We start from the raw sequence: 24,194 nt of genomic DNA, 5'->3' as shown, positions 1-24,194 counted from the left end.
GAATGAGGGATCAAATTGCCAACATCTGCTGGATCATGGAAAAACCAAGAGAGTTCCAGAAAAACATCTATTTCTGCTTTATCGACTATGCCAAAGCCTTTGAGTGTGTGGATCACCATAAACTGTGGAAAATTCTGAAAGAGATGGGAATACCAGACCATCTGTCCTGCCTCTTGAGAAACCTATATGCAGGTCAGGAAGCAACAGTAAGAATTGGACATGGAACAACAGACTGGTTCCAAATAGGAAAAGGAGTACGTCAAGGCTGTATTGTCTTTAGTCGATAAGCGCCCCCAAATAGGTTTACTTTCTCCGCAGATGACTTTAACAGGCCTTCTTTTAGACTCACAGGTTCCTCTTTTCTTTTTCTATTGAAATCCAACCCACTTCTATTGTCTATCTTCCATTCTTTACCGATATTATTGATATTTGTATCCTCATTTTCTGAACCTCAATTCTGAATTATGCAGTTGAGTCTACTCAGATCATGGAGAAATGAACTATTACTGTTTGGCCATTTATTTTTTTCCTATTATCATTGCTAATTATTCAGTATTTGTTCAATAAATGACTGAGTCTCAGGAGTCCAGTAAGAGAGAAGAGGTCTCTTTTCATTTTCAAGGTTACTTGCCCTTCATAATAATTTTTCCAACTTGGTCACTCTGCTCATTCATTCTTTATTTTTTTTTATCTAAGACATTCTAACTGTGTACTTAGCTTGTACACAATAAAGAATTAACAAATCATCATAAGACATAGTTACTGCTCTCCTTGAACAAATAACTTTAAATTATTTTCACAAACTTTATATATGTAAGTTAAGTGATTGAATGTTTTGAAAATATGTTTTGAAATTTGAAGAAAGGGGTGGATTATTTAGGCTTAAGTAACTGAGTTTTTGTAAAGAAATAAGATTAAAGTAGTAGGGTAAGTTTCTAGATGGACAGGGAAGATCATATTGTGAGAAAGAGTAAAAAGAAAGAAGGTACCTGGTTGATCCTTGAAAATCTAAACTGCTAGGTTTCCCATGGATACCATTAAGAAAGATCTATATTCTTATACAGATTTATAGCCTATATTTCTTATTCTTACTTAATTTCAATAAAACATTTTTATTACTAAAACCAGGTAAATTTTATTATCATAGATAATCTATATTTTATTTAAGTTGTATAATTTATTTAAGCACCTGCTGCTGCTGCTGCTGCTGCTGCTAAGTCGCTTCAGTCGTGTCCGACTCTGTGTGACCCCATAGATGGCAGCCCACCAGGCTCCCCTGTCCCTGGGATTCTCCAGGCAAGAACACTGGAGTGGGTTGCCATTTCCTCATACAGTCACCTAATTAGCGATATAACTTTAATCTGTTTTCAATCATGGATTGATAAAAGTAAGCCAGGTTTTAACTCAGAGTTTCTTAGAATCAGCCCAAGCTAAATCTTTTCACTTTAGAGTCAGATCTGAGCCTGGGACTTGGGCATAGTTGAGAACTTCACATCTCGTATAGACTCTTGTTAGTCTCAAAAGATCCCTGCCTTTACTTCTCTCAGATGGCAGTATCTTCGTTGTCACTGTTAATTTGTCCACACGACTCCTGTTTACTTCTCCTTCCGTTCTATCCTGTTTTTCTCCAGATTCAAGTCCATATTTGAAATTATATGGTATCAAACTCTCTTCCAGCAGAGGAGCCACTATTTTGGTTTATTCCAGGTTTCAAGACATGGCCTGAAATAGAAGCATTGCCTCGCAAACAGGACATTTCTACAGGAGAAACATCTCAAGGAATAATAATGAAAAACTCCATTAAGTTGGACATCAAGTGTGGAGAAGCTTTGGAATTTGAGGGCAGGACACAACAAGAGCAACAGAAAAAAACTCTCAGGCAAATGGTAGCCTCACAGAAGAAAACCATCAGTGGAGCTGGAGACCAGACAAGTCTTGAATTAGGGAAAGGCTTATTTATAAATACAGTTCTTATTAGACAACAAAATGTTTCTACAGAAAGAGTACCCAGTATATATTATACTTTTGGGAGAGATTTTAAACAGAATTTTGATCTAATGAGATGTTTCCAGATTTACCCAGGAGAAAAACCTCATATTTACAATGAATGGGAAAAAAGCTTCAATCAGAGTCTTCATCTTATTGAACACCAGAGAATTCATCCTGGTGAGAAACCGTACAAATGTAATGACTGTGGGAAAACCTTCAGCCACAGATCATCACTTCTTGCCCATCAGAGAATTCATACTGGAGAGAAACCTTATAAATGTAATCAATGTGAGAAAGCATTTAGTAGCAGTTCAACCCTTATCAAACATTTGAGAGTGCATACTGGAGAGAAACCCTATCAGTGTAAGGACTGTGGTAAAGCTTTTAGCCAGTGTTCAACCCTCACTGTACATCAGAGAATTCATACTGGAGAAAAACTCTATAAGTGTGGAGAATGTGAGAAGGCCTTCAATTGTAGAGCAAAGCTTCATAGACACCAACAAATCCATACAGGTGAGAAACCCTATAAATGTAGTGAATGTGGGAAAAGTTACAGCCAGTTTACATCCCTGGCTGAACATCAGAGGCTTCATACTGGAGAACAACTGTGTAAATGCTTGGAATGTGGGAGAAATTTCACTCGCATCTCAACCTTTATTGAACATCAGCGGATTCATACTGGACAAAAACCATATCAGTGTAATGAATGTGGGAAAGCCTTCAACCAGTATTCATCCTTTAATGACCATCGGAAAATTCATACTGGAGAAAAACTTTACACGTGTGGAGAATGTGGGAAAGCCTTTGGTTGCAAATCTAACCTTTATAGGCATCAGAGAATCCATACTGGAGAGAAACCATATCAGTGTAATCAGTGTGGAAAGGCTTTCAGCCAGTATTCATTCCTAACTGAACATGAGAGAATCCATACTGGAGAGAAACTCTATAAATGTATGGAATGTGGGAAAGCCTACAGTTACAGATCAAACCTTTGTAGACACAAAAAAGTTCACAATAAAGAAAAACTCTATAAATGGAAAGAATATGGGATCAGAGATTTCTTAGAGGAGATAAGCCCTATGAGGTTTAATTCATCTCTGAAATAATTTAAGGGTTCTTATTGGAGAATAATCAGGAGAATAATAAATAAGGCACAGATTTCTGATAGATCAAGTCTTTTTATTACTTGTCTTAGAGAAAATATGCAAGTTATCACTAAGTAATGGTAAAATTGACCAACAAATATTAAGAGCACTGCCTTGTCAAATTTTATAAGAACCAGTAAATTTAAGGTTTCTAAAAACATAAAAATTTTAAATTCACAGAAAATTGTAAAAGACCTAACTTTTAAAAAATGAAAACAATGGAATATAAGTTTTATTTCTTTCATTAGACTTTGTTGCCTTTCTAACAGTAAGTTTCAATATGAATTTTATTTTTTATTTATTTTTTAAAAAATATAAATTTATTTATTTTAATTTGAGGTTAATTACTTTACAATATTGTATTGGTTTTGCCATTAAAATGAATTTTCTTTTTAAGGCAGTCACTGAGTTATTAATAATGTGAATAAGTGTGGGGCCTTATTTTCTAAAATGACAGATAGATATAGGACATGCTCTCTTTCATAAAGAGAAGCTAAAGATAAGAAGAAATTCTTTAGATTTTCACATGGAAATCATTAAGTTCACTTTTCATGAACTGCCTCACCAGCAATTTATATTTATAAATATACATGTATGTATATGTGTGTTAGTTGCTCAGTCATGTCTGACTCTTGGCAACCCTGTGGACTGTATAGCTCACCAGGCTCTTCTGTCCATGGAATTCTCCAGGCAAGAATACTGGAGTGGGTAGCCATTCCCTTCACCAGAGGATCTTCCTGATCCAGGGCTCAAACCTGGGTCTCTTGCTTTGCAAGCAGATTCTTTACTGTGGCCTGAGCCACCAGTGATAGACATAAATATGTGTATGTATTCCTGTGTATATATACACACAGAGTTTTGGTGTATATTTTTTCAAAATTTTTTGACGATTAAAAAATGTGGTTTTATTACTTTAGCGTTTAGTTTTGAAATTTCCCAATGATGTCTCTTCCTTTTCTTTCCTTACATTATTTCTTAATTTGATGTGATTCTACATTACTGAACAGAGTCTTAGAGAAGTTGGTGCAAACTGAAGCAAGTGGAGAGACTATCATGCAAATACTGTCTTGTGTGTTGCAAAAGGGATATGTTTCCAGACTCTGATTATATACCTGCTAGCTTATTAAAACCAGGAGAGATTTTAATTTAGTTACAGCCTTTGATTTTAACTAATGAAGAAATTGAGCTTTTTGAGTACAATTAAGACTAGAATCTAGATCTTCAGCTCTGGTTTTCTGTAATAATTATAGGTTAATTTACAACTTCAGGCCCCAAGCATCCAAGTCCCAAAGCTATTTGTTTTGTAAACTGGTTAGGCACAATTGCATTAATCAGTTTTATTTTATGTTTGGTAAGTTCCCTCAATTTTAACCTTAATAATTGACTTAGCCATGTTTTCCTTTTTACTTATGAGTCCCTAATTATACCTGCTTTTATAGTAACTGTACTTAAATCCTAAAACCTAGCTATGGTCCAGATAGTGAAACTACATTTGCGGGGTTCACATATAAAATTGCCTTTTTGTTTATTTCTGTTACACATCTTTTAGGACTTCTTTTATGTAAAGTGATATATGAGTATTTTATTATTAAACATTCTAGTTATTGGTATAAACTGATTATCCAAACATGTCCCATGTTTTGCAGAAAGATTTCATTTTCCCCTGGGCCTACTTCCTTCAGTTTTATATTTACTTTCACAGTGAGTATCATTCAAAAGAACTGTTCTATTAATATGAAAATTAGCTAGAACCCTCTGAGACATCTAAACTTTAAACTCAAGCATTCAGCATTTGACTTGTCTTATTAGCTCATTAGAAAGTGTTTTCTTGGGGATTCCCTGCTGGTCAAGTTTTTTAGAACTTGGTGCTTTCACTGCTGGGGCCCAGGTTCCTTCCCTGGTCAGGGAACTAAGATCCTTCAAGCTGGGTGTCATGGTCAAAGAAAGTGAAGTGAGGTAGGGGGTTTTTCTTACATATTCAAGTATATTCATAAGGAAAATGGGGCTTCCCAGGTGGCACTAGTGGTAAAGAACCTGCCTGCCAATGCAGGAGGCCTAAGAGATGTTCCCTAGGTTCAATCCCTGGGTTGGGAAGATTCCTGGAGAAGGGCATTGCAACCCACTCCAGTGTTCATGCCTGGAGAATCTGATGGACAGAGGAGCCTGGTGGGTTCCAGTCCATAGGGTCGCAAAGAGTCAGACATGACTGAAGCAACTTAGCACATAAGGAAAATGAAGCTTTTAAACCTCAGTTTTTAACATCATACAGAGCCATTTGCAAGATATTCTAGATGAAAACCCGTTTGATTACCCAATGGCAGTATCCACACATTATGCAGATTTTTGTCTCTAAATGCTGTTCCTCACTAAAAGGAAGTAGGGCTCCTTGGAGAAATGGCTGATTCCATATGTTTGGAACAGGGAAAATATAAAATATGCCTCAAATACTTTTTTTGTGAAACAAAAAAAGAACTCAGAAACTAAAGGGATAATGTCAGAAGGATGTGAGCTCCCGCTGATCAAATTTAGGACAATTTGAACATCAAAAAGAATAAGCACAGTAATTGGATATAACATGCTAAATAAAATAAAATGATCCTATAATGAAAAAATAGAGAAAAATAGAAAAGCTCTTTATATACTTATTTGGAGAATGTCATCTCTTCATTGTACGTGGAGCGATAGATTTGGAAAAATCACCATTTTACAACCCTTAATGTAATTAAATTAGGCACATTCAGTAGATGGAAAAACCCTATTTTGTGAAAGAAAAACATTGTTTACACAGTGTCAAGATCACAGATAGCAATTACAGAGGAAAGATATGCCTTTATAATGGAGAAATCTGGCTGTTAAACTGAGTTTCCCTACCAGTGGAATAAGCTGACATGTGACTCCTGATGAAATTGCAGTGTAAAGTACACATGATCATCCTGTGATGTATTCTTGCAAAAAAAAAAAAAAAAAAACAACTAAATCTCTTATCTAGACTTTTCTTCCTGTTTACAAGAAATACAAGGAGTAGAAGAACAAACAATTTTGTAGTGAAGAATTAGACAAGTCTAGAGTTTGAGTTATTGTACAAGATAGCTTGTCTGGACTTTTCAAGAAACCAGTATAACAAAACAAGCAGTGGAGTCATCTAGATTAAGAAACTTGAGATACAACCAAATGCAAGGTGTGATTCTTATTTGGCATGTGATTCAGAAAATCAAAACAACTGTAAGACATTTAGGGGGATGTGGGGGAAATACAAGGATAGAATGGGTTTTAGGTAATGTGGTATGTTTAATTTTCCTAAAGGTATGATGTTGATGATGTTGTTGAAATGTGAAGGACAGTACCCTTCTTAGGAGACGCATGCCAAAGTTTTCAAATTTGAAGAGTCATGGTGTTTGTAGCATATTTTAAAATAAATATGTAAAAAATTAGTCAGCTGTTGTTGAATCTTTGTGGAAGATATAGTATGTTCATTGGTCATTCTGTAAACTTCTGTATGTTAAAAATTTTTAATAAAAAGTAGAAGCAAAAATTTGATTGGAAAAGTGATGTGTATGAAACTTCCAGTCAGTATTCTTCCCTTTATACTCAAATTTCTGGTTTGAGAGTTTATCCTATATGGATGTCATCATTGGAGATAACTTAAACATTGTTTGTTCTGGTTCCTCTTATAGAATAAGCACACGACACCTTATATCTCCTACTAAATGTGACTAAAAATCCTAGAGAATGCATGAACAGCAGCCTTAGGATCCTGAAAAGTAATGATGGTAGCAGCCAGATTTGGGAAGGAAACAAGATTTTGAAATAGGACCAGTCTGTTACTCTCAGGCATGTCTGTGGTGAAGACACTGGTGGTTGAGCAGACATCTAAACCTCTCAGAGAGGACAGCATTTATCTCTGGTCAGAGAACTGTTGGAAGAATCCTCATTGCTTTTCATCTCTCACTTTTTGCTGCTTGGACCTGGAGGTAGGTGTATCCATTAGGTGTGTAGCAGAGAGGAGAACCTAAAGCCTTCATATTCTAATCAAAAGACCAGAAGAGGAGTGGGCCCTGGAAGCTGGAATGTGTCAGACTGGTGACAGAAAAGGAAGCTCAGGAAAGTAATTTCATAAGGTTGTGTATATAGCCCCAGACTCATCCCTAGTCTCAATCCAGAATCTCATAATGTAGAATTGCACAGGGTGTAAAAATCAGGAAATTCTCAACAGTTCATAAGGAAAAAGACAACAGGCACTGCCCCAAGATGACACAAATATTGGAATTATAAAAGCAGCCATTATAACAGTGTTTCAAAAAATGTGACCATTCTTGAATGGAAACTTAAAAGTTCTCAGCAGGAAAATAGGTAATACATTAGAAGGAACCAAATGGAAATTTTAAAACTGAAAAATACAGTCACAAAATATACCAAAACAAAAACCACTGGGCATACCTAGCAGCAGGTTAGAGACGACAGAGAAGAGAGTCCATAGCGGACAACAGACTGACACAGATCCAAACTGAACTAGAAAGGGGGAAAGACATGATCCTACCAATTGATGCAGAAAAGATTTTGACAGTTTTATGATAAAAACTAAGAAAATCAGAAATAAAAGAGAAATTAACCCAATAAAGGGCATCTACCAAAACCCCACAACTAACATCCTGCTTAATGGTGATCCTTTGAATGATGTTAAGGTCAGGGACAAGTCATGATGTCCACTCTGAACTCTCCTAACCAATCCTTCTAATGCAATCAGCCTAAAAAAAAAAAAAGTTTATAAAGGAAGAAATTAAATGGCCTCTGTTTGAAGATGACATGATTGTCCTCTTAGAAAAACCCAAGGAATCAACAAAAAAAGGCTCTTAGAACTAATGAGTTTAACGAGGTCAGAAGGTATTAGATTAACATGCAAAAGTTTCTGCATTCATGTACTAGCAGTGGACAATCAGGCTTCCCTGGTGGCTCAGTGGTAAAGAATCTGCTTGGCAATACAGGAGACAGATTTGATCCCTGGATCAAGAAGGTCCCCTGGAGAAGGAAATGGCTACCCACTCCAGTAATGTTTTTTTTTTTTTTTTTTCACTGGTGCCTTATTTATTACCACTGAGACATGATTTCATAATACTGACCAGAGTGATTACACAGCTCATAGAAACTTTCCATTTAAGAACCACAATGTCAAAACACAGCAGAGGCCATCAACAGTATTAATAAGGATTTTGTCAGCTTCTAATGATGATTATTATTGTATCAGATTGCAATTCACACTAATTATTAGTAAAAGTTTACAAACATTAAAAAGTGCATAATAACATTTGGATCTGATAGGGCTGAAAAAAGACATGAAAAATACAACACAAGGGCTTTAGTTTTGTGATTGGTGTCCACATGATTGCAAGGTCATTTTCTCCATCTTTTTCAGCTCCATGGAGATAAGCTGTCCTCCAAATGTTAGTAGTATCATACAGCACTGTAAGAAATTTGATTCCAGAGAAGAAAATATTTCCAGTGCTTAGGATTATTTTCTATTCTCTTTCCCATATCCCCAGTTCTCAAAAATTCTCACAATTGGAAATGAAAATGTTAGTCGGAAAAGTTCTCCATTTGGGAATAAGACAAAATTTGCAGACTGAACTCTGGTCTGTGCAGACACCAAACAGACTGAATTCAGGTAATATTCACATTAATGGATATTTTCAAATGTCTGTATAATAAGCAAAGGAGTCCTGATGAATCTGTTAGACTTAATTCATCAGCAGTGAATTAAGGGGACAGATTGTTTTAAAAAAATGTGTGTCCTATCTTGTGTACACCACCACGCTATGGAGCAGAGTTTTTAGGCAGCCCTTTAAAAAATGAGTGGTATAAAAATTCACAGTAATGTGCATCATTTTGTTTTCATAAGCAATTGAAGAAGGGGGCAGTGCTGAGCATCTATACTGTACAATACAAAACAGTGTAAATAACAAAGCAGGAACACACAGATACATGATGCTAAAAACAGTACTTTCTGGATGGTTCTTTTACTGGGTGAATACTCAGGCCAGAGATATTTAAACTCTGGGGTTCAACCAACCCTTTGCTATTAGACACAATTAAATCCTCTGACATTGTGAGGGGCCAGATGCTACAGGAAGAATCATCATCTAGATCACTGCTACTCTCTACAAGCATTTCATCATATGGTCAAGTGAAAGGATCCGTACAAAATGACATCCAAACACAAGCCACATGATTTCAACCATTGCTAATGCCAGAGGTAGAGAAAAGTCTGTCTGCAGCCACAGCCTCTGCCCCCACTTTTAACGTAACAAGCAGGTTCCTGCAAAGCAGTACAGCCATTTTCTTCTTCCCCTTTTCACTCTTGGAAATAAATGCATTCCAGCCAGGTCTGGAGATTGGAGACATCGTCAGGTGTTGAAGAAGGTCAAAGTGGAGTGTTAACTTTCAGATTTTGCTGCTTCTCCCTGGGCTTCCCCACTTTGTTCTGTTGAATTTCGCTGTGCATCTTCTTCCCCTTCTGTCTTGTTGATATCAAGACCTGCTAATTTCAAGGCTAATTCATTGCTGTTGCCACTTGCAGAGGAAACCAGGATATCATGTATTGCATTTCTTCTACCCGTTCTTCCTGAAGCAATAAAATCTGCATATGTAGTTTCCACATCAGTCATTGCTAACAAATATCCACATAGCAGGGGCTTCCTCTGCAATTTACTGGAAGAGTTCAAGTAGGATAGGTATTAGCTCTTCTCTAAATTTTTGGTAGAATTCAGCTGTGAAGCTGTCTGGACCTGGGCTTTTCTTTCCTGATTGGAAACCTTCTTGTCCTCAATTCATTGGCTATCCTGGATTACTTTTTCTTGAATCAGACCTCCAGACTTCTACCAGAAACTGTTCCTTTGGAGATACCAGGCCTTCCCAGAAACTCAGAAAACTTCTCGGGCGCGATCGAGGCAGCGCACGTCCCAGGCGTCCGCTGCCCCGGGCTGCAGTGCCGCCGCGCCGGGCGCTGCGTGGTCAGTTCGGCTGGCCCCCACCTCACCTGCCAGCTGCTGCCTCCAGTAATGTTAAGTGGGAAATTCTGTGGACAGAGGAGCCCTGCAAGTGAGAGTCCATTGGGTCGCAAAAGAGTCACACATGACTAAACAACAACAAAAGGACAATTAGAAAATAAATTCAAGCAATATACACCATTTGCTGTACTCTGGAAAGTAAAAAGCAAGTGGAAATTAAAGAAATAGCTACAAATATGCAAATGTGTAGGATCTCTATACTGCAAAAAAAAAAAAAAAAAAAAGCACACCAGGCCCCTAGCCATTCCCTTCTCCAGGGCATCTTCCTGACCCAGGGATCAAACCCAGGTCTCCTGCATTGCATGCAGATTCTTTACCCTCTGAGCCATCAGAGAAGCACCATACTGCAAATTACAAAATGTTAATGAATGATGTAAAAAAGATGATTTAAGGAGACATGTTTACAAGCGAGAAGACAATATAGCTAATATGGCAATTCTCATCAATTTATTTTACAGATTTAACACAATTCCAGTAAAAAATTTCATTAGGATATTTTTTCTGTAGCTAGAAAAGCTGATTCTAAAATTTAGGTGGAAAAGCAAAGGAAGTAGGGTAGCCAAAACAATTTTGAAAAAGCAGAATAAAGTTAAAGGACTCAAAATACTCAACTTTAAGCTACAGTAATAAAGACAGTGATATTGGTGAAGGAATAGATATGTAGATTAATGGGACAGAAAATGAGTCCAGAAATAGACTGGTTAAACAGATGGTGGTACATCCATATATTCGAATCAGTTCAGTTCAGTTGCTCAGTCGTGTCTGACTGTTTACAATGGCATGGACTGCAGCACACCAGGCTTTCCCTGTCCATCACCAATTCCCGGGGCTTCCTCAAACTCATGACCATCAAGACAGTGATGCCATCCAAGCATCTCATCCTCTGTTGTCCCCTTCTCCTGCCTTCTATCTTTCCCAGCATCAGGGTCTTTTTCAGTGAGTCAGCTCTTCCCATCAGGTGGCCAAAGTATTGGAGCTTCAGCATCAGTCCTTCCAGTGGATATTCAGGACTGATTTCCTTTAGGATTGACTGCTTTGATCTTCTTGCAGTTCAAGGGACTCTCAAGAGTCTTCTCCAACACCACAGTTCAAAAGCATCAATTCTTCAGCACTCAGCTTTCTTTATAGTCCAACTCTCACATTCATACATTACTACTGGAAAAACCATAGCTTTGACTAGACAGACCTTTGTCGGCAAAGGAATTTCTCTACTTTGTAATATGCTGTCTAGGTTTGTCATAGCTTTTCTTCCAAGGAGCAAGCATCTTAATTTGATGGCCGCAGTCACCATCTGCAGTGATTTCGGAGCCCAAGAAAATAAAGTCTGTCACTGTTTCCATTGATTCCTCATCTATTTGTCATGAAGTGATGGGACCAGATGCCATGATCTTAGTTTTTGGAATGTGGAGTTTTAAGTCAGTTTTTCACTGTCCTCTTTCACTTTCATCATGAGGCTGTTTAATTCCTCTTCGTTTTCTGCCATAATGGTGGTGTCACCTGTGTATCCAAGGTTATTGATATTTCTCCCAGCATTTGTGATTCCAGCTTGTGTTTCATCCAGCCTGGCATTTCGCATGATGTACTCTGCATAAAAGTTAAATAAGCAGGGTGACAGTATACAGCCTTGACATACTCCTTTCCCAATTTGGAACCAGTCCATTGTTCCATGTCCAGTTCTAACTGTTGCTTCTTGACTTGCCTACAGGTTTCTCAGGAGACAGGTAAGGTGGTCTGGTATTCCCATCTCTTGAAGAATTTCCCACAGTTTGTTGTGATCCAAACAATCAAAGGCTTTGGCATGGTCAATAATGCAGGAGTAGATGTTTATCCGGAACTCTCTTGCTTTTTCTATTATCCATCAGACGTTGGCAATTTGGTCTCTGGTTCCTCTGCCTTTTCTAAATCCAACTTGAACACCTGGAAGTTCTCAGTTGAAGCCTGAGAACTGTTGAAGCCTGTCTTGGAGAATTTTGAGCATTACTTTGCTAGCATGTGAGATGAGTCTGATTGTGTGGTAGTTTGAAGATTCTTTGGCATTGCCTTTCTTTGGGATTGGAATGAAAACTGCCCTTTTCCAGTCCTGTGGCCATTGCTGCATTTTCCAAATTTTCTGTCATATTGAGTGCAGCACTTTCACAGCATCATCTTTTAGGATTTGAAATAGCTCAACTGGAATTCCATCACCTCCACTAGCTTTGTTCATAATGATGCTTCCTAAGGCCCAGTTGTCCTTGTACTCCAGGATGTCTATCTCTAGGTGAGTGATCACACCATTGTGGTTATCTGGGTGGTGAAGATCTTTTTGTACAGTTCTTCTGTGTATTCCTCCCACCTCTTCTTAATATCTTCTGATTCTGTTAGGTTCATACCATTTCTGTCTTTTGTTGTGCCCATCTTTGCATGAAATTTTCCCTTGGTGTCTATTTTCTTGAAGAGATCTCTAGTCTTTCCCAGTCTATTGTTTTCCTCTATTTCTGTGCATTGATCACTGAGGAAGGCTTTCTTATTTCTCCTTGCTATTTGGAATTCTGCATTCAGATGGATATAGCTTTCCTTTTCTCCTTGCCTTTTGCTTCTCTTCTCTGCTATTTGTAAGGCCTCCTCAGACAACCATTTGGCCTTTTTGCATTTCTTTTTCTTATGGATGGTTTTGATCACAGCCTTCTGTACAATGTTACAAACCTCTGTCCATAGTTCTTCAGGCACTCTGTCTGTCACATCTAATCCCTTGAATCTATTTGTCACTTCTGCTGTATAATCATAAAGGATTTGATTTAGATCATACCTGAATGGTCTCCCTATTCAGTTCTCCCTAAAAAGGCAGTGGTTTTCCCTACTTTTCTCAGTTTAAGTCTGAATTTGGTAACAAGGTGTTCATGGTCTGTGCCCCAGTTAGTTCCTGGTCTTGTTTTTACTGACTGTGTAGAGCTTCTCCATCTCTGGCTGCAAAGAACATAAACAGTCTGATTTTGGTGTTGGCTATCTGGTGATATCCATTGTAGAGTCTTCTCTTGTATTGTTGGAAAATGTTTGCTATGACCAATGTGTTCTCTTGGTAAAACTCTGTTAGACTTTGCCCTGCTTCATTTTGTACTCTAAGGCCAAACTTGCCTGTTACTCCAGGCATCTCTTGACTTCCTACTTTTGCATTCCAGTCCCCTGCAATGAAAAGGACATCTTTTGGGGGTGTTGGTTCTAGAAGGTCTTGTAGGAAAGTCTTCATAGAACCATTCAACTTCAGCTTCTTCAGCATTAGTGGTTGGGGCATAGACTTGGATTACTGTGATATTGAATAGCTTGCCTACGAAATGAAAGAGATCATTCTTGTCATTTTTGAGACTGCATCCAAGTACTGCATTTCGGACTCTTGTTGACTATGAGGGCTACTCCATTTCTTCTAAGGGTTTCTTGCCCACAATAGTAGGTATAATGGTCATCTGAGTTAAAGTCACCCATTCCAATCCATTTTAGTTCACTGATTCCTAAAATGTTGATGTTCACTCTTGCCATCTCCTGTTTGACCACTTCCAATTTACCTTCATTCATGGACCTAACATTCCATGTTCCTGTGCTATATTGCTCTTTACAGCGTCAAACGGTACTTCCATCACCAGTCACATCCACAACTGAGTGGTGTTTTTGCTTTGACTCAGCCTCTTCATTCTTTCATGAGCATTTTGTCCACTCTTCTGCAGTAGCATATATTAGGCTATCAATTAGCAATAAAAGGATATGAACTGTTGATACATTCTGCGTTGAAGAATGTCAAAGGCATTGTGCTATGTGAGAGAAACCTGGCACAGAGCTTATATGCTTTGATTTCATTTATATGGCTCTATGTAAAAAGCAAAAACTAGAGACACAGAGACTAGATCTGTGGTTGCCAGGTACCACAGATAAGATAAGCAGAAGGTTTGACGATTTCTCAGGGACAGAATTGTTATATATCCTGTTTGTAGTACTTGCACAGATCTGTAGTGTGAAAATGTTAAAACTCATGAAACTCTACATTAAGAAAATGCGAATTTATTATATGTAAATTTTAAACATAGTTTTCTGAAATAAGATAAACATTCGTATCTGTTCAGGACCTGGGTGTTTGTATGTGTCTGCGTGATGTCGCATTAAACTGTGGATGAACCATGGAGGAGCCTATCATAAGAGGCAGTTTAAGGCCAAAGAGGTGAGTGTTGTGCCTGAGTTAATATGATGAAAGCAACCAAGAGAAAATAATATGGAAGTCTGAATTTATATCAAAATTCACAGCTAATAGAAAAGCAAAGTTGGTATAGAGTTGACTTATACTCTGCAAGGCCACACCTAATGAGGACAAGTGAAAGTAGAACAGAAATTTTACAAATGAAATCTATTATGGCCCACATGGGAAAGTGGTAGGGTTTACAAGTGAAGCTACAGAAAAACATTATGAAGATGTTTTGGTTTCAAACACAATTCTAAGATGTAGAAAAAACACTTGGCTTCAGAATCAGAAGACTTGAGTTAATAGAGCTGGTTGTACCACTCACTGTTGTGAACTTGGGAAAGTTTGATACTCTCTCTGAATCCTACTTTTTTATATCCGTGAGAAACATAGACATACAGATATGTAGGTATGGACCAGATTAGTTGACAGAATATTTTCATTTGTATCATTGAAATATCCTAAGCCAAAGAAAACTGCCTCACCTGTCTATGTTTCTGTTCAATAATTTTCACCGTTATTGTACCAAGAATTTCCTGCATTGAGTCCCCAGCAATTAATGCAACTTAATGAAAGAAGCATTCTAACTGTTTTAAAAAATCTATATCCTGTGTCCTCTAGTGAATTCCTTCTCCTGTTCCCTATCCCATCCCTTGCTTTTCCATCTTATAAGAAAGATCTTTAAAGAGAACTGGCTGGATAAGTGAGAATAAATGTTGTCAGAAGGAATGCAGGATGAAAATAACTTTCTTTCAACCCTATAGTCAGTACTTAGGAAGTCCTGGTGTGAAAGATTAAAAAAGTTGTGTGATGTACATCAAACAAGATGCTGATCACCTTTTTATATCTTGTTAGGACTCAACTGGAAGAGAGATTAGTTTGCTCCATATGGTAACTTGTAATACTGTTTGCTGCGGTAGCTTTGTACTGCTGTCTGCTGCTTAACCTACTTCTCCCGCTTATTTCTCCCTTCACCCACAGAAACCACATTTACTATGCCAGAATTAACATATTTTAAAGGGTTTTCTTCATTAAATATGTTATACTTAATAATTTATTACATAGTTTTATAATTGTAATTATAATATGGCTATATTATGTTATGCTTAACAAAGTTTCCTAGTAATGAAGGGGCTGAAACTAGAAATAGACTCTGAAAACCTGAAAAGTGAAAGTGAAAATCACTCAGTCGTGTCCAACTCTTTGCGACCCCATGGACAATACAGTCCATGGAATTCTCGAATACTGGATGGGTAAGCTGTTCCCTTGAATCCCGGTCTCCCACGTTACAAGTGGGTTGTTTACCAGCTAAGCCACTTGGAAGGCCCAAAAATACTGGAGTGGGTAGGCTATCCTTTCTCCAGTGGATTTTCCAGACCCAGGAATCAAACCGGGGTCTCCTGCATTGCAAGCAGATTCTTTACCAGCTGAGCTACTAGGGAAGCCCCCCTCCCCAAACGTTCAGCACTTCTCCTTGTTGGGGAATCGAATTCTAGTCTCCCATGTGACAAGGTGGGATACTCACCACTATACTGAGGAGTGAGCTGAAAACCTAGACTGGGATAACAGTTGAACCACATTTAAAACACAGGAGCAACCATGCTCATCTTGGATAAAGGTGCTCCCTCTGGAAAGGAAATTGGTCTCTTAGGGTCAGCACAACAGTGCCTGTATAGGACAAAGAGGCAATCTGATATCACCTACAACCAGTGAAGAGATGAGCTAGCAAGTGTGATAAAACCCAGGGAAGAATTTGCTCCCAGAGGAAAAGAAAAGAAATACCACTCTCCCTGGGTCTGGGAACCCAGTACAAAAAAAAAGTTTATAGGATTAAAGGCTATCCCAAGCAGTGTAACTGCATATTAGTCGTCAGCCTAACATCAATATGAAATATCCTTCTATTGATATGGAATTTATGTGTGTGAGCTCAATCATTCAGTCATGTCCAGCTCTACAACTGTATGAACTGTAGCTTGCCAGGCTCCTCTGTCCATAGAATTTTCCAGTCAAGAATACTGGAGTGAGTTGCCATTTATTTCCCCAGGGGATCTTTCCAACCCAGGGATCAATGTGTCTCATGTCTCCTGGATTGGCAGGTGGATTCTTTACCACTAAGCCACCGAGGAAGCCCTATGGACTCTAAGACTGTAGCCTCTCAGGCTTCTCTGTCCGTGGGATTCTTCAGGCAAGAATGCTGGAATGGGTTGCCACTTCTTCCTCGAGGAAGTCTTCCTGACCCAGGGATGAAACCGCATTTCTTGCATTGGCAGGTGGATTCTTTACCACTGTGCCACCTGGGTGCCATGCCCTCCCCCCGCAATCCCCCGCCAAATGTATATGGCTCTGCAACTTAACCTCCAAAATAGTACTGATGATACCTGTGCTGTAATGAACTGCATGTTTATCATATTGAGCATTTACTAGTGTTGATATGAGTTGTTTCTGAAATTTCCTTAAGTTACTCACTAGTGACTTAAAAGTTACATATTAATTTGTGTCCTACAGAAGTACATTCTGTAGGACACAAATTAATATGTAAAAATCACTGCAGATGGTGACTGCAGCCATGAAATTAAAAGACGCTTACTCCTTGGAAGAAAAGTTATGACCAACCTATATAGCATATTCAAAAGCAGAGACATTACTTTGCCGACTAAGGTCCGTCTAGTCAAGGCTATGGTTTTTCCAGTAGTCATGTATGGATGTGAGAGTTGGACTATGAAGAAGGCTGAGCGCCGAAGAATTGATGTGTTTGAACTGTTGTGTTGGAGAAGACTCTTGAGAGTCCCTTGGACTGCAAGGAGATCCAACCAGTCCATTCTGAAGGAGATCAGGCCTGGGATTTCTTTGGAAGGAATGATGCTAAAGCTGAAACTCCAGTACTTTGGCCGCCTGATGCGAAGAGTTGACTCATTGGAAAAGACTCTGATGCTGGGAGGGATTGGGGGCAGGAGGAGAAGGGGACGACAGAGGATGAGATGGCTGGATGGCATCACTGACTTGATGGACATGAGTTTGAGTGAGCTCCAGGAGATGGTGATGGACAGGGAGCCCTGGTGTGCTGCGATTCATGGGGTTGCAAAGAGTCAGACACGACTGAGTGACTGAACTGAACTGAACTGAACTGAATGTACTTGATCTAAGATTTACTGTGGAAAAAATTGTATAATGACCAGGAGTCAGCAAACTTTCGGGACTCAATAGTAAATATTCTAGGTTCTGTGCACCGAGAGGCAAAATCAAGGATGTTATATAGATACTTAAATTGCAAGAAAGAAACAAACTTCCATAAATTTTAATGATGAAATTCAAAACACAATTGAATACAATTGTTATATTTTATAAATATTTTGTAGGAGAGAATAACTGTTTTGCTTAACGTTCCCTATCATTAAAATGGACTTTACCAAGATAATTCAATGAGAACAAATAGTCTTTCAACAAATGGTGCTGGGACTACTAGATACAAAAGAGTACAGTTGGATCCCTACCTCACCATATATAATAATTAACTCAAAATGTATCAGAGACCTAAATGTAACAGCCAAATGATAGAACTCTAAGAAAACGTAGACATTAGTCTTTGTGACCTTGGATTAGGCCATGGTTTTGTGGATATGACACAAGAAACACAACGAAAGAAAAAGTGCATAAACAGTATCACCAAAAAGTAAAATGTGTGTCTACCATGATCCAGAAAGTACAAATATAGTCCGTAGAGTGGGAGAGAAGTTTTACAGGTCATATATCTGATAATGTACTATGTAGAGTATATAAAGCACTGCTACAGATCAATAATGATAAGTTCAGTTCACTTCAGTCATTCAGTCGTGTCCGACTCTTTGTGACACCATGGACTGCAACACCCCAGGCCTCCCTGCCCATCACCAACTCCCGGAGTTTACCCAAACTCATTTCCATTGAGTTGGTGATACCATCCAACCATCTCATCCTCTGTCGTCCCCTTCTCCTCCTGCCCTCAATCTTTCCCAGCATCAGGGTCTTTTCAAATGAGTCAGCTCTTTGCATCAGGTGGCCAAAGTATTGGAGTTTCAGCTTCAACATCAGTCCTTCCAATGAACACCCAGGACTGATCTCCTTTAGAATGGACGGGTTGGATCTCCTTGCAGTCCAAGGGACTCTCAAGAGTCTTCTCCAACACCACAGTTCAAAAGCATCAGTTCTTTGGTGCTCAGCTTTCTTTATAGTCCAACTCTCACATCCATTCATGACCTCAGGAAAAACCATAGCCTTGACTAGATGGACCTTTGTTGGCAAAGTAATGTCTCTGTTTTTTAATATACTGTCTAGGTTGGTCATAACTTTCCTTCCAAGGAGTAAGCGTCTTTAAATTTCATGGCTGCAGTCACTATCTTCAGTGATTTTGGAGCCCCCCCCGCCCCCCAAAATAAAGTCAGCCACTATTTTCACTGTTTCCCCATCTATTTGCCATGAAGTGATGGGACTGGATGCCATGATCTTAGTTTTCTGAATGTTGAGCTTTAAGCCAACTTTTTCACTCTCCTCTTTCACTTTCATCAAGAGGCTCTTATATATAAGACAGATAGATAAAAGTGGGCAAAGTATCTGGATATTTCTCCAATGAAGGTATTCAAATGGTCAAAAACACATGAAAAGATCCTTAACCTCATTATCCTTCAAGGAATTGCAAGTCAAACTATAAGATGATTTTACTTCATACCCACTAGAATAGTTAGAATAGAAAAGAGATAATAAAAAGTGTTGAAAATGTTGAGAAAAAACTGAAACTATCATACACTGCTGGTAGGAGTATACAATGTGTGACATTTTTGGAAAACAATTCGACATTTCCCTAAAAGGTGAATAGAGTTACCATGTGACTGAGCAATTCCATAACTATATACCCAGGAGAAATGAAAACATACATAAAATAGGTGAGCTATTTCAGATCCTAAAGGATGATGCTGTGAAAGTGCTGCACTCAATATGCCAGCAAATTTGGAAAACTCAGCAGTGGCCACAGGAATGGAAAAGGTCAGTTTTCATTCCAATCCCAAAGAAAGGCAATGCCAAAGAATGCTCAAACTAACCACACAATTGCACTCATTTCACACGCTTGAAAAGTAACACTGAAAATTCTCCCAGCTAGGCTTCAACAGTACGTGAACTGAGAGCTTTCAGACGTTTAAGTTGGATTTAGAAAAGGCAGAGAAATCATAGATCAAATTGCCAACATGCACTGGATCATGGAAAAAGCAAGAGAGTTCCAGAAAAACATCTGCTTCACTGACTACACTAAAGCCTTTGTGCATTACAACAAACTGGAAAATTCTTCAAGAGATGGGAATATCAGACCACCTTACCTGTCTCCTGAGAAACCTGTATGCAGGTCAAGAAGCAACAATTAGAACTGAACATGGAACAACGGACTGGTTCAAAATTGGGAAAGGAGTACGTCAAGGCTATATACTGTCACCCTGCTTATTTAACTTATATGCAGAATACATCATGCAAAATGCCAAGCTGGATGAAGCACAAGCTGGAATCAGGATTGCCAGGAGAAATATCAATAACCTCAGATATGCAGATGACACCACCCTAATGGTAGAAAGTGAAGAGGAACTAAAGAGTCTCTTGATGAAAGTGAAAGAGGAGAGTGAAAAAGCTGGTTTACAACTCAACATTCAGAAAACTAAGATCATGGCATCCAGTCCCATCACTTCATGGCAAATATATGGGGAAACAGTGGAAACAGTGACAGACTTTAGTTTCTTGGGCTCCAAAATCCCAGCAGATAGTGACTTCAGCCATGAAATTAAAAGACTCTCCTTGGAAGAAAAGCTGTGATGAACCTAGACAGTACATTTAAAAGCAGAGACATTTCTTTTGCTAGTCAAAGCTATGGTTTTTCCGGTAGTCATGTATGGATGTGAGAGTTGGACCATAAAGAAAGCTGAGCACCGAAGAATTGCTGCTGTTGAAATATGGTATTGGAGAAGACTGTTGAGAGTCCCTTGGACTGCAAGGAGATCCAACCAGTCCATTCTGAAGGAGATCAATCCTGAATATCCATTGGAAGGACTGATGCTGAAGCTGAAACTCCAATACTTTGGCCACCTGATGCGAAGAACTGACTCATTGGAAAAGACCCGGATGCTGGGGAAGATAGAAGGCAGGCAGAGAAGGGGATGACAGAGGATGAGATGGTTGTATGGCATCACTGACTTGATGGACATGAGTTTGAGGAAGCTCCGGGAACTGGTGATGGAGAGGGAAGCCTGGCATGCTGCTTTCCATGGGGTTGCAAACAGTTGGATATGACTGAGCAACTGAATTGACTGACAGCGTGAAATGTCATTTTATAACCAAAAAACATTCGATAAATTGATATACAAGTGTAGATATTATTTTTGTTTTGTGTTGTATTGTGTTATGTAATGACATTCAGAGATATAAGCAAGGGCACACCCCTGGAGGAATGCACAGCCTGGAGAGTCCCAAGGACAGAGGAGCTTCGTGGGCTATGATCCATAGGTCGTCAAGAGTTGGACACGACTTAAGCGACTTAGCACATTGCACACACATAGGATGAATTTTTTTCATTCATTCACCCTTTCACAGTAATTGCATCCATTCTTTCAATAAGTGTTTACTGAGCACCTACTGTGTGCCTGGAATTATTCTCTTTTTTCTTTTAAAAAAATATTTTTTTAATTTATTTTTTAATTGGAAGAAAACTGCTTTACAGTATTCTGTTGGTTTCTATCATACAACAGTGCAAATCAGTCATAATTATACATATATCCCCTCCATCTTGAGCCTCCTTCCTCTTCCCCCATCCCACCATCACAGAGCTAGGCTAGGCTGCCTGTGTTTTCACCAGCTATCTGTTTTAAATTTTATATATATATATATATATATGCTACTTTCTCCATTTGTCTCACTCTCTCATCTCCCCACTGTATCTACAAATCTGTTCTCTACATTTTAGAGACTCCATTCCTTCACTGCAAATAGGTTCATCAATACCATCTTTCTAGATTCCATTATATTTGTGTTAATATACAATATTTTTTTTCTCTTTCTAACTTGCTTCATTCTGAATAACAAGCTCCAAGTTCATCTACATCACTAGAACTGATTCAGATGCATTCCTTTCTATAGATGAGTAATATTCCTTTGTCTATATGTACCACAATTTCTTTATCCATTCATCTGTCAGTGGCCATCTAGGTTGCTTGCATGTCCTGGCTATTGTAGAGACTGCTCCAGTGAACACTGGGGTACGTGTGTCTTTTAGAATTGTGGCTTTCTCAGGGTATAGGCTCAGTAGTGGGATTGCTAGGTCACTCAGTACATTTATTCCTAGCTCTTTAAGGAATCTCCATGCCATTCTCCACAAGTTGTATCAGTTTGTATCCCCACCAGTAGTGTAAGAGGGTTCCCTTTTTCCCACATTCTCCCTGCATTTATTGTTTGCAGGTTTCCATTTCTTCTTGGTTGTCCATTTTATTGGCATACAGGTGCTCACAATAGTCTCTTATGGTCCTTTGTATTTTTGCACTGTCTGCTGTAACTTCTCCTGTTTTATTTCTAATTTTGGACTTCCCTGGTGGCTCAGATGGTAAAGCCTCTGTCTGCAATGCAGGAGACCTGGTATTGATTTGAGTCTTCCCTCTTTTTCACTTGATGGGTCTGGCTAATGGTTTGTCAGTTTTGTTTATCTTCTCAAGGAATCGGGTTTTAGTTTTATTGGTCTCTGCTATTGTTTTCTTTGTCATTTATTTTAGTTCTGATCTTTATGATTTCCTTCCTTCTACTAACTTTGGGGTTTTTAAAAATTCTTTCTTTGCTAGTTACTTTAGGTGTAAGGCTAAGCTGATTATTTGATGTTTCTCTCAGTTCTTGAGGAAGGATTTTATTGCTATAAATTTCCCTCTAAGAACTCTTCTGCCACATCCCATAGGTTTTGGGTCAGTGTGTCTTCACTGTCATTTGTTTCTAGGTATTTTTTATTTCCTTTTTGATTTTTCAGTGACGTCTTGGTTATCCTGTATTCTTTAGCCTCCATGTGTTTATGTTTTTATAGTTTTTCCCCCCAGTAATTAAAGCCTAATTGCATAGCGTTGTAATCAGAAAAGATGCTTCATACAATTTCAATTTTCTTAAATTTAACAAGACTTGATTTGTGACCCAATATATATATGATCCATCCTGGAGAATGTTCCATGGGCAATTGAGAAAAAGGTGTATTCTGCTGCTTTTGGTTGGAATGTCCTCTAGATATCAGTTAGGTCCCTCTGATCTAATGTGTCATTTAACGCTTGTGTTTCCTTAATAACTTTCTATCTTGATGATCTGTCCATTGGTGTAAGCAGGGTGTTAAAGTCCCCTACTCTTACTGTGTTACTGTTGATTTCCCCTTTCACAGTTACTAGCATTTGTCTTGTATAGTGAGGTGCTTCTATGTTGGGTGCATACATATTCATAATTGTTATATCTTCCTGAATTGATCCCTTAATCATTATGCAGTGTCCTTCCTGGTCTCTTGTACTATTCTTTAAAGTCCATTTTGTCTGATATGAGAATTGCTACTCAGGCTTTCTTCTGATTTCCATTTTCATGGAATACCTTTTTCTAAATCGTCAGTTTCATTCTGTATATGTCCCTAAGTCTGAAGTGGGTTTCTTGTAGACAGCATGTATATGGGTCTTGTTTTTGTATCCATTCAGCCAGAATGTATCTTTTTATTGGAATATTTAACCTATTTACATTTAAAGGAAGCACAAGCTGGAATCAAGATCGCTGGGAGAATTATCAATAACCTCAGCTATGCAGATGACACCACCCTTATGGCAGAAAGTGAAGAGGAACTAAAAAGCCTCTTGATGAAAGTGAAAGAGGAGACTGAAAAAGTTGGCTTAAAGCTCAACATTCAGAAAACGAAGATCATGGCATCTGGTCCCATCACTTCATGACAAATAGATGGGGAAACAGTGGCTGACTTTATTTTTCTGGTCTCCAAAATTACTGCAGATGTTGACACATGTTCAAAAGCAGAGACATTACTTTGTCAACAAAGGTCCATCTAGTCAAGGCTATGGTTTTTCCAGTGGTCATGTATGGATGTGAGGGTTGGACTATAAAGAAAGCTGAGTGCAGAAGAATTGATGCTTTTGAACTGTGGTGTTGGAGAAGACTCTTGAGAGTCCCTTGGACTGCAAGGAGATCCAACCAGTCCATCCTAAAGAAGATCAGTCCTGGGTGTTCATTGGAAGGCCTGGTGTTGAAACTGAAACTCCAATACTTTGGCCACCTGATGCAAAGAGCTGCCTCATTTGAAAAGACCCTGATGCTGGGAAAGATTGAAGGCAGTAGGAGAAGGGGCCGACAGAGGATGAGATGGTTGGATGGCATCACCGACTCAATAGACATCAGTTTGGATAGACTCTGGGAGTTGGTGATGGACAGGGAGGGCTGGCGTGCTGCAGTTCATGGGGTTGCAAAGAGTCAGACACGACTGAGTGACTAAACTGAACTGAAAGTAGCTATTGATATGTGTGTTTCTATTAGCATTTTCTTAATTGTTTTGGGTCTTTTCCTCCTCTTATGTTTCCTGCCTAGAAAAGTCACTTGAGCATTTGTTGTAAAGCTGGTTTTGTGTTGCTGAATTCTCATAACTTTTGTTGTCTATAATGCTTTTCATTTCTTCATTGATTTTGAATGAGATCCTTACTGGATAGAGTAATCTTGGTTGTATTTTTTCCCTTTCATTACTTTTAATATACCCTGCCACTCCCTTCTGACCTGCAGAGT

General features: G+C 38.6%; 2 protein-coding genes across 5 annotated transcripts in view; one reads left to right on the top strand and one right to left on the bottom strand.

Moving 5' to 3' along the window:
* The window catches only part of ZNF354C (zinc finger protein 354C), a 44,413-nt gene extending 37,747 nt beyond the window's left edge, over positions 1-6,666 (top strand). For 3 of the 4 annotated variants that reach the window (XM_015095486.4, XM_015095483.4, XM_015095482.4), the window contains exon 5: positions 1,708-6,666. In XM_015095486.4, the coding sequence (XP_014950972.3) occupies positions 1,708-3,095 (1,388 nt within the window). In that variant the 3' untranslated portion in view covers positions 3,096-6,666. Of the gene's footprint in view, positions 1-1,631 lie in introns of all 4 variants that reach the window. The other variant, XM_042250873.2, reaches the window with a different exon arrangement.
* A 2,820-nt stretch (positions 6,667-9,486) lies between these two features.
* Positions 9,487-9,840, bottom strand: LOC121819718 (cAMP-dependent protein kinase inhibitor alpha). Its single transcript, XM_042250877.2, has one exon. The coding sequence runs from the start codon at positions 9,791-9,793 to the stop codon at positions 9,563-9,565; it is 231 nt and encodes a 76-aa protein (XP_042106811.1). The 5' UTR covers positions 9,794-9,840; the 3' UTR covers positions 9,487-9,562.
* Positions 9,841-24,194: the final 14,354 nt, after the last annotated feature.

Source organism: Ovis aries, chromosome 5 (assembly GCF_016772045.2).
Source record: "Ovis aries strain OAR_USU_Benz2616 breed Rambouillet chromosome 5, ARS-UI_Ramb_v3.0, whole genome shotgun sequence".
NCBI lineage: Eukaryota > Metazoa > Chordata > Mammalia > Artiodactyla > Bovidae > Ovis > Ovis aries.
Note: the sequence above shows the minus strand (reverse complement) of the source record. Positions and strands in the feature narration are given on the sequence as shown.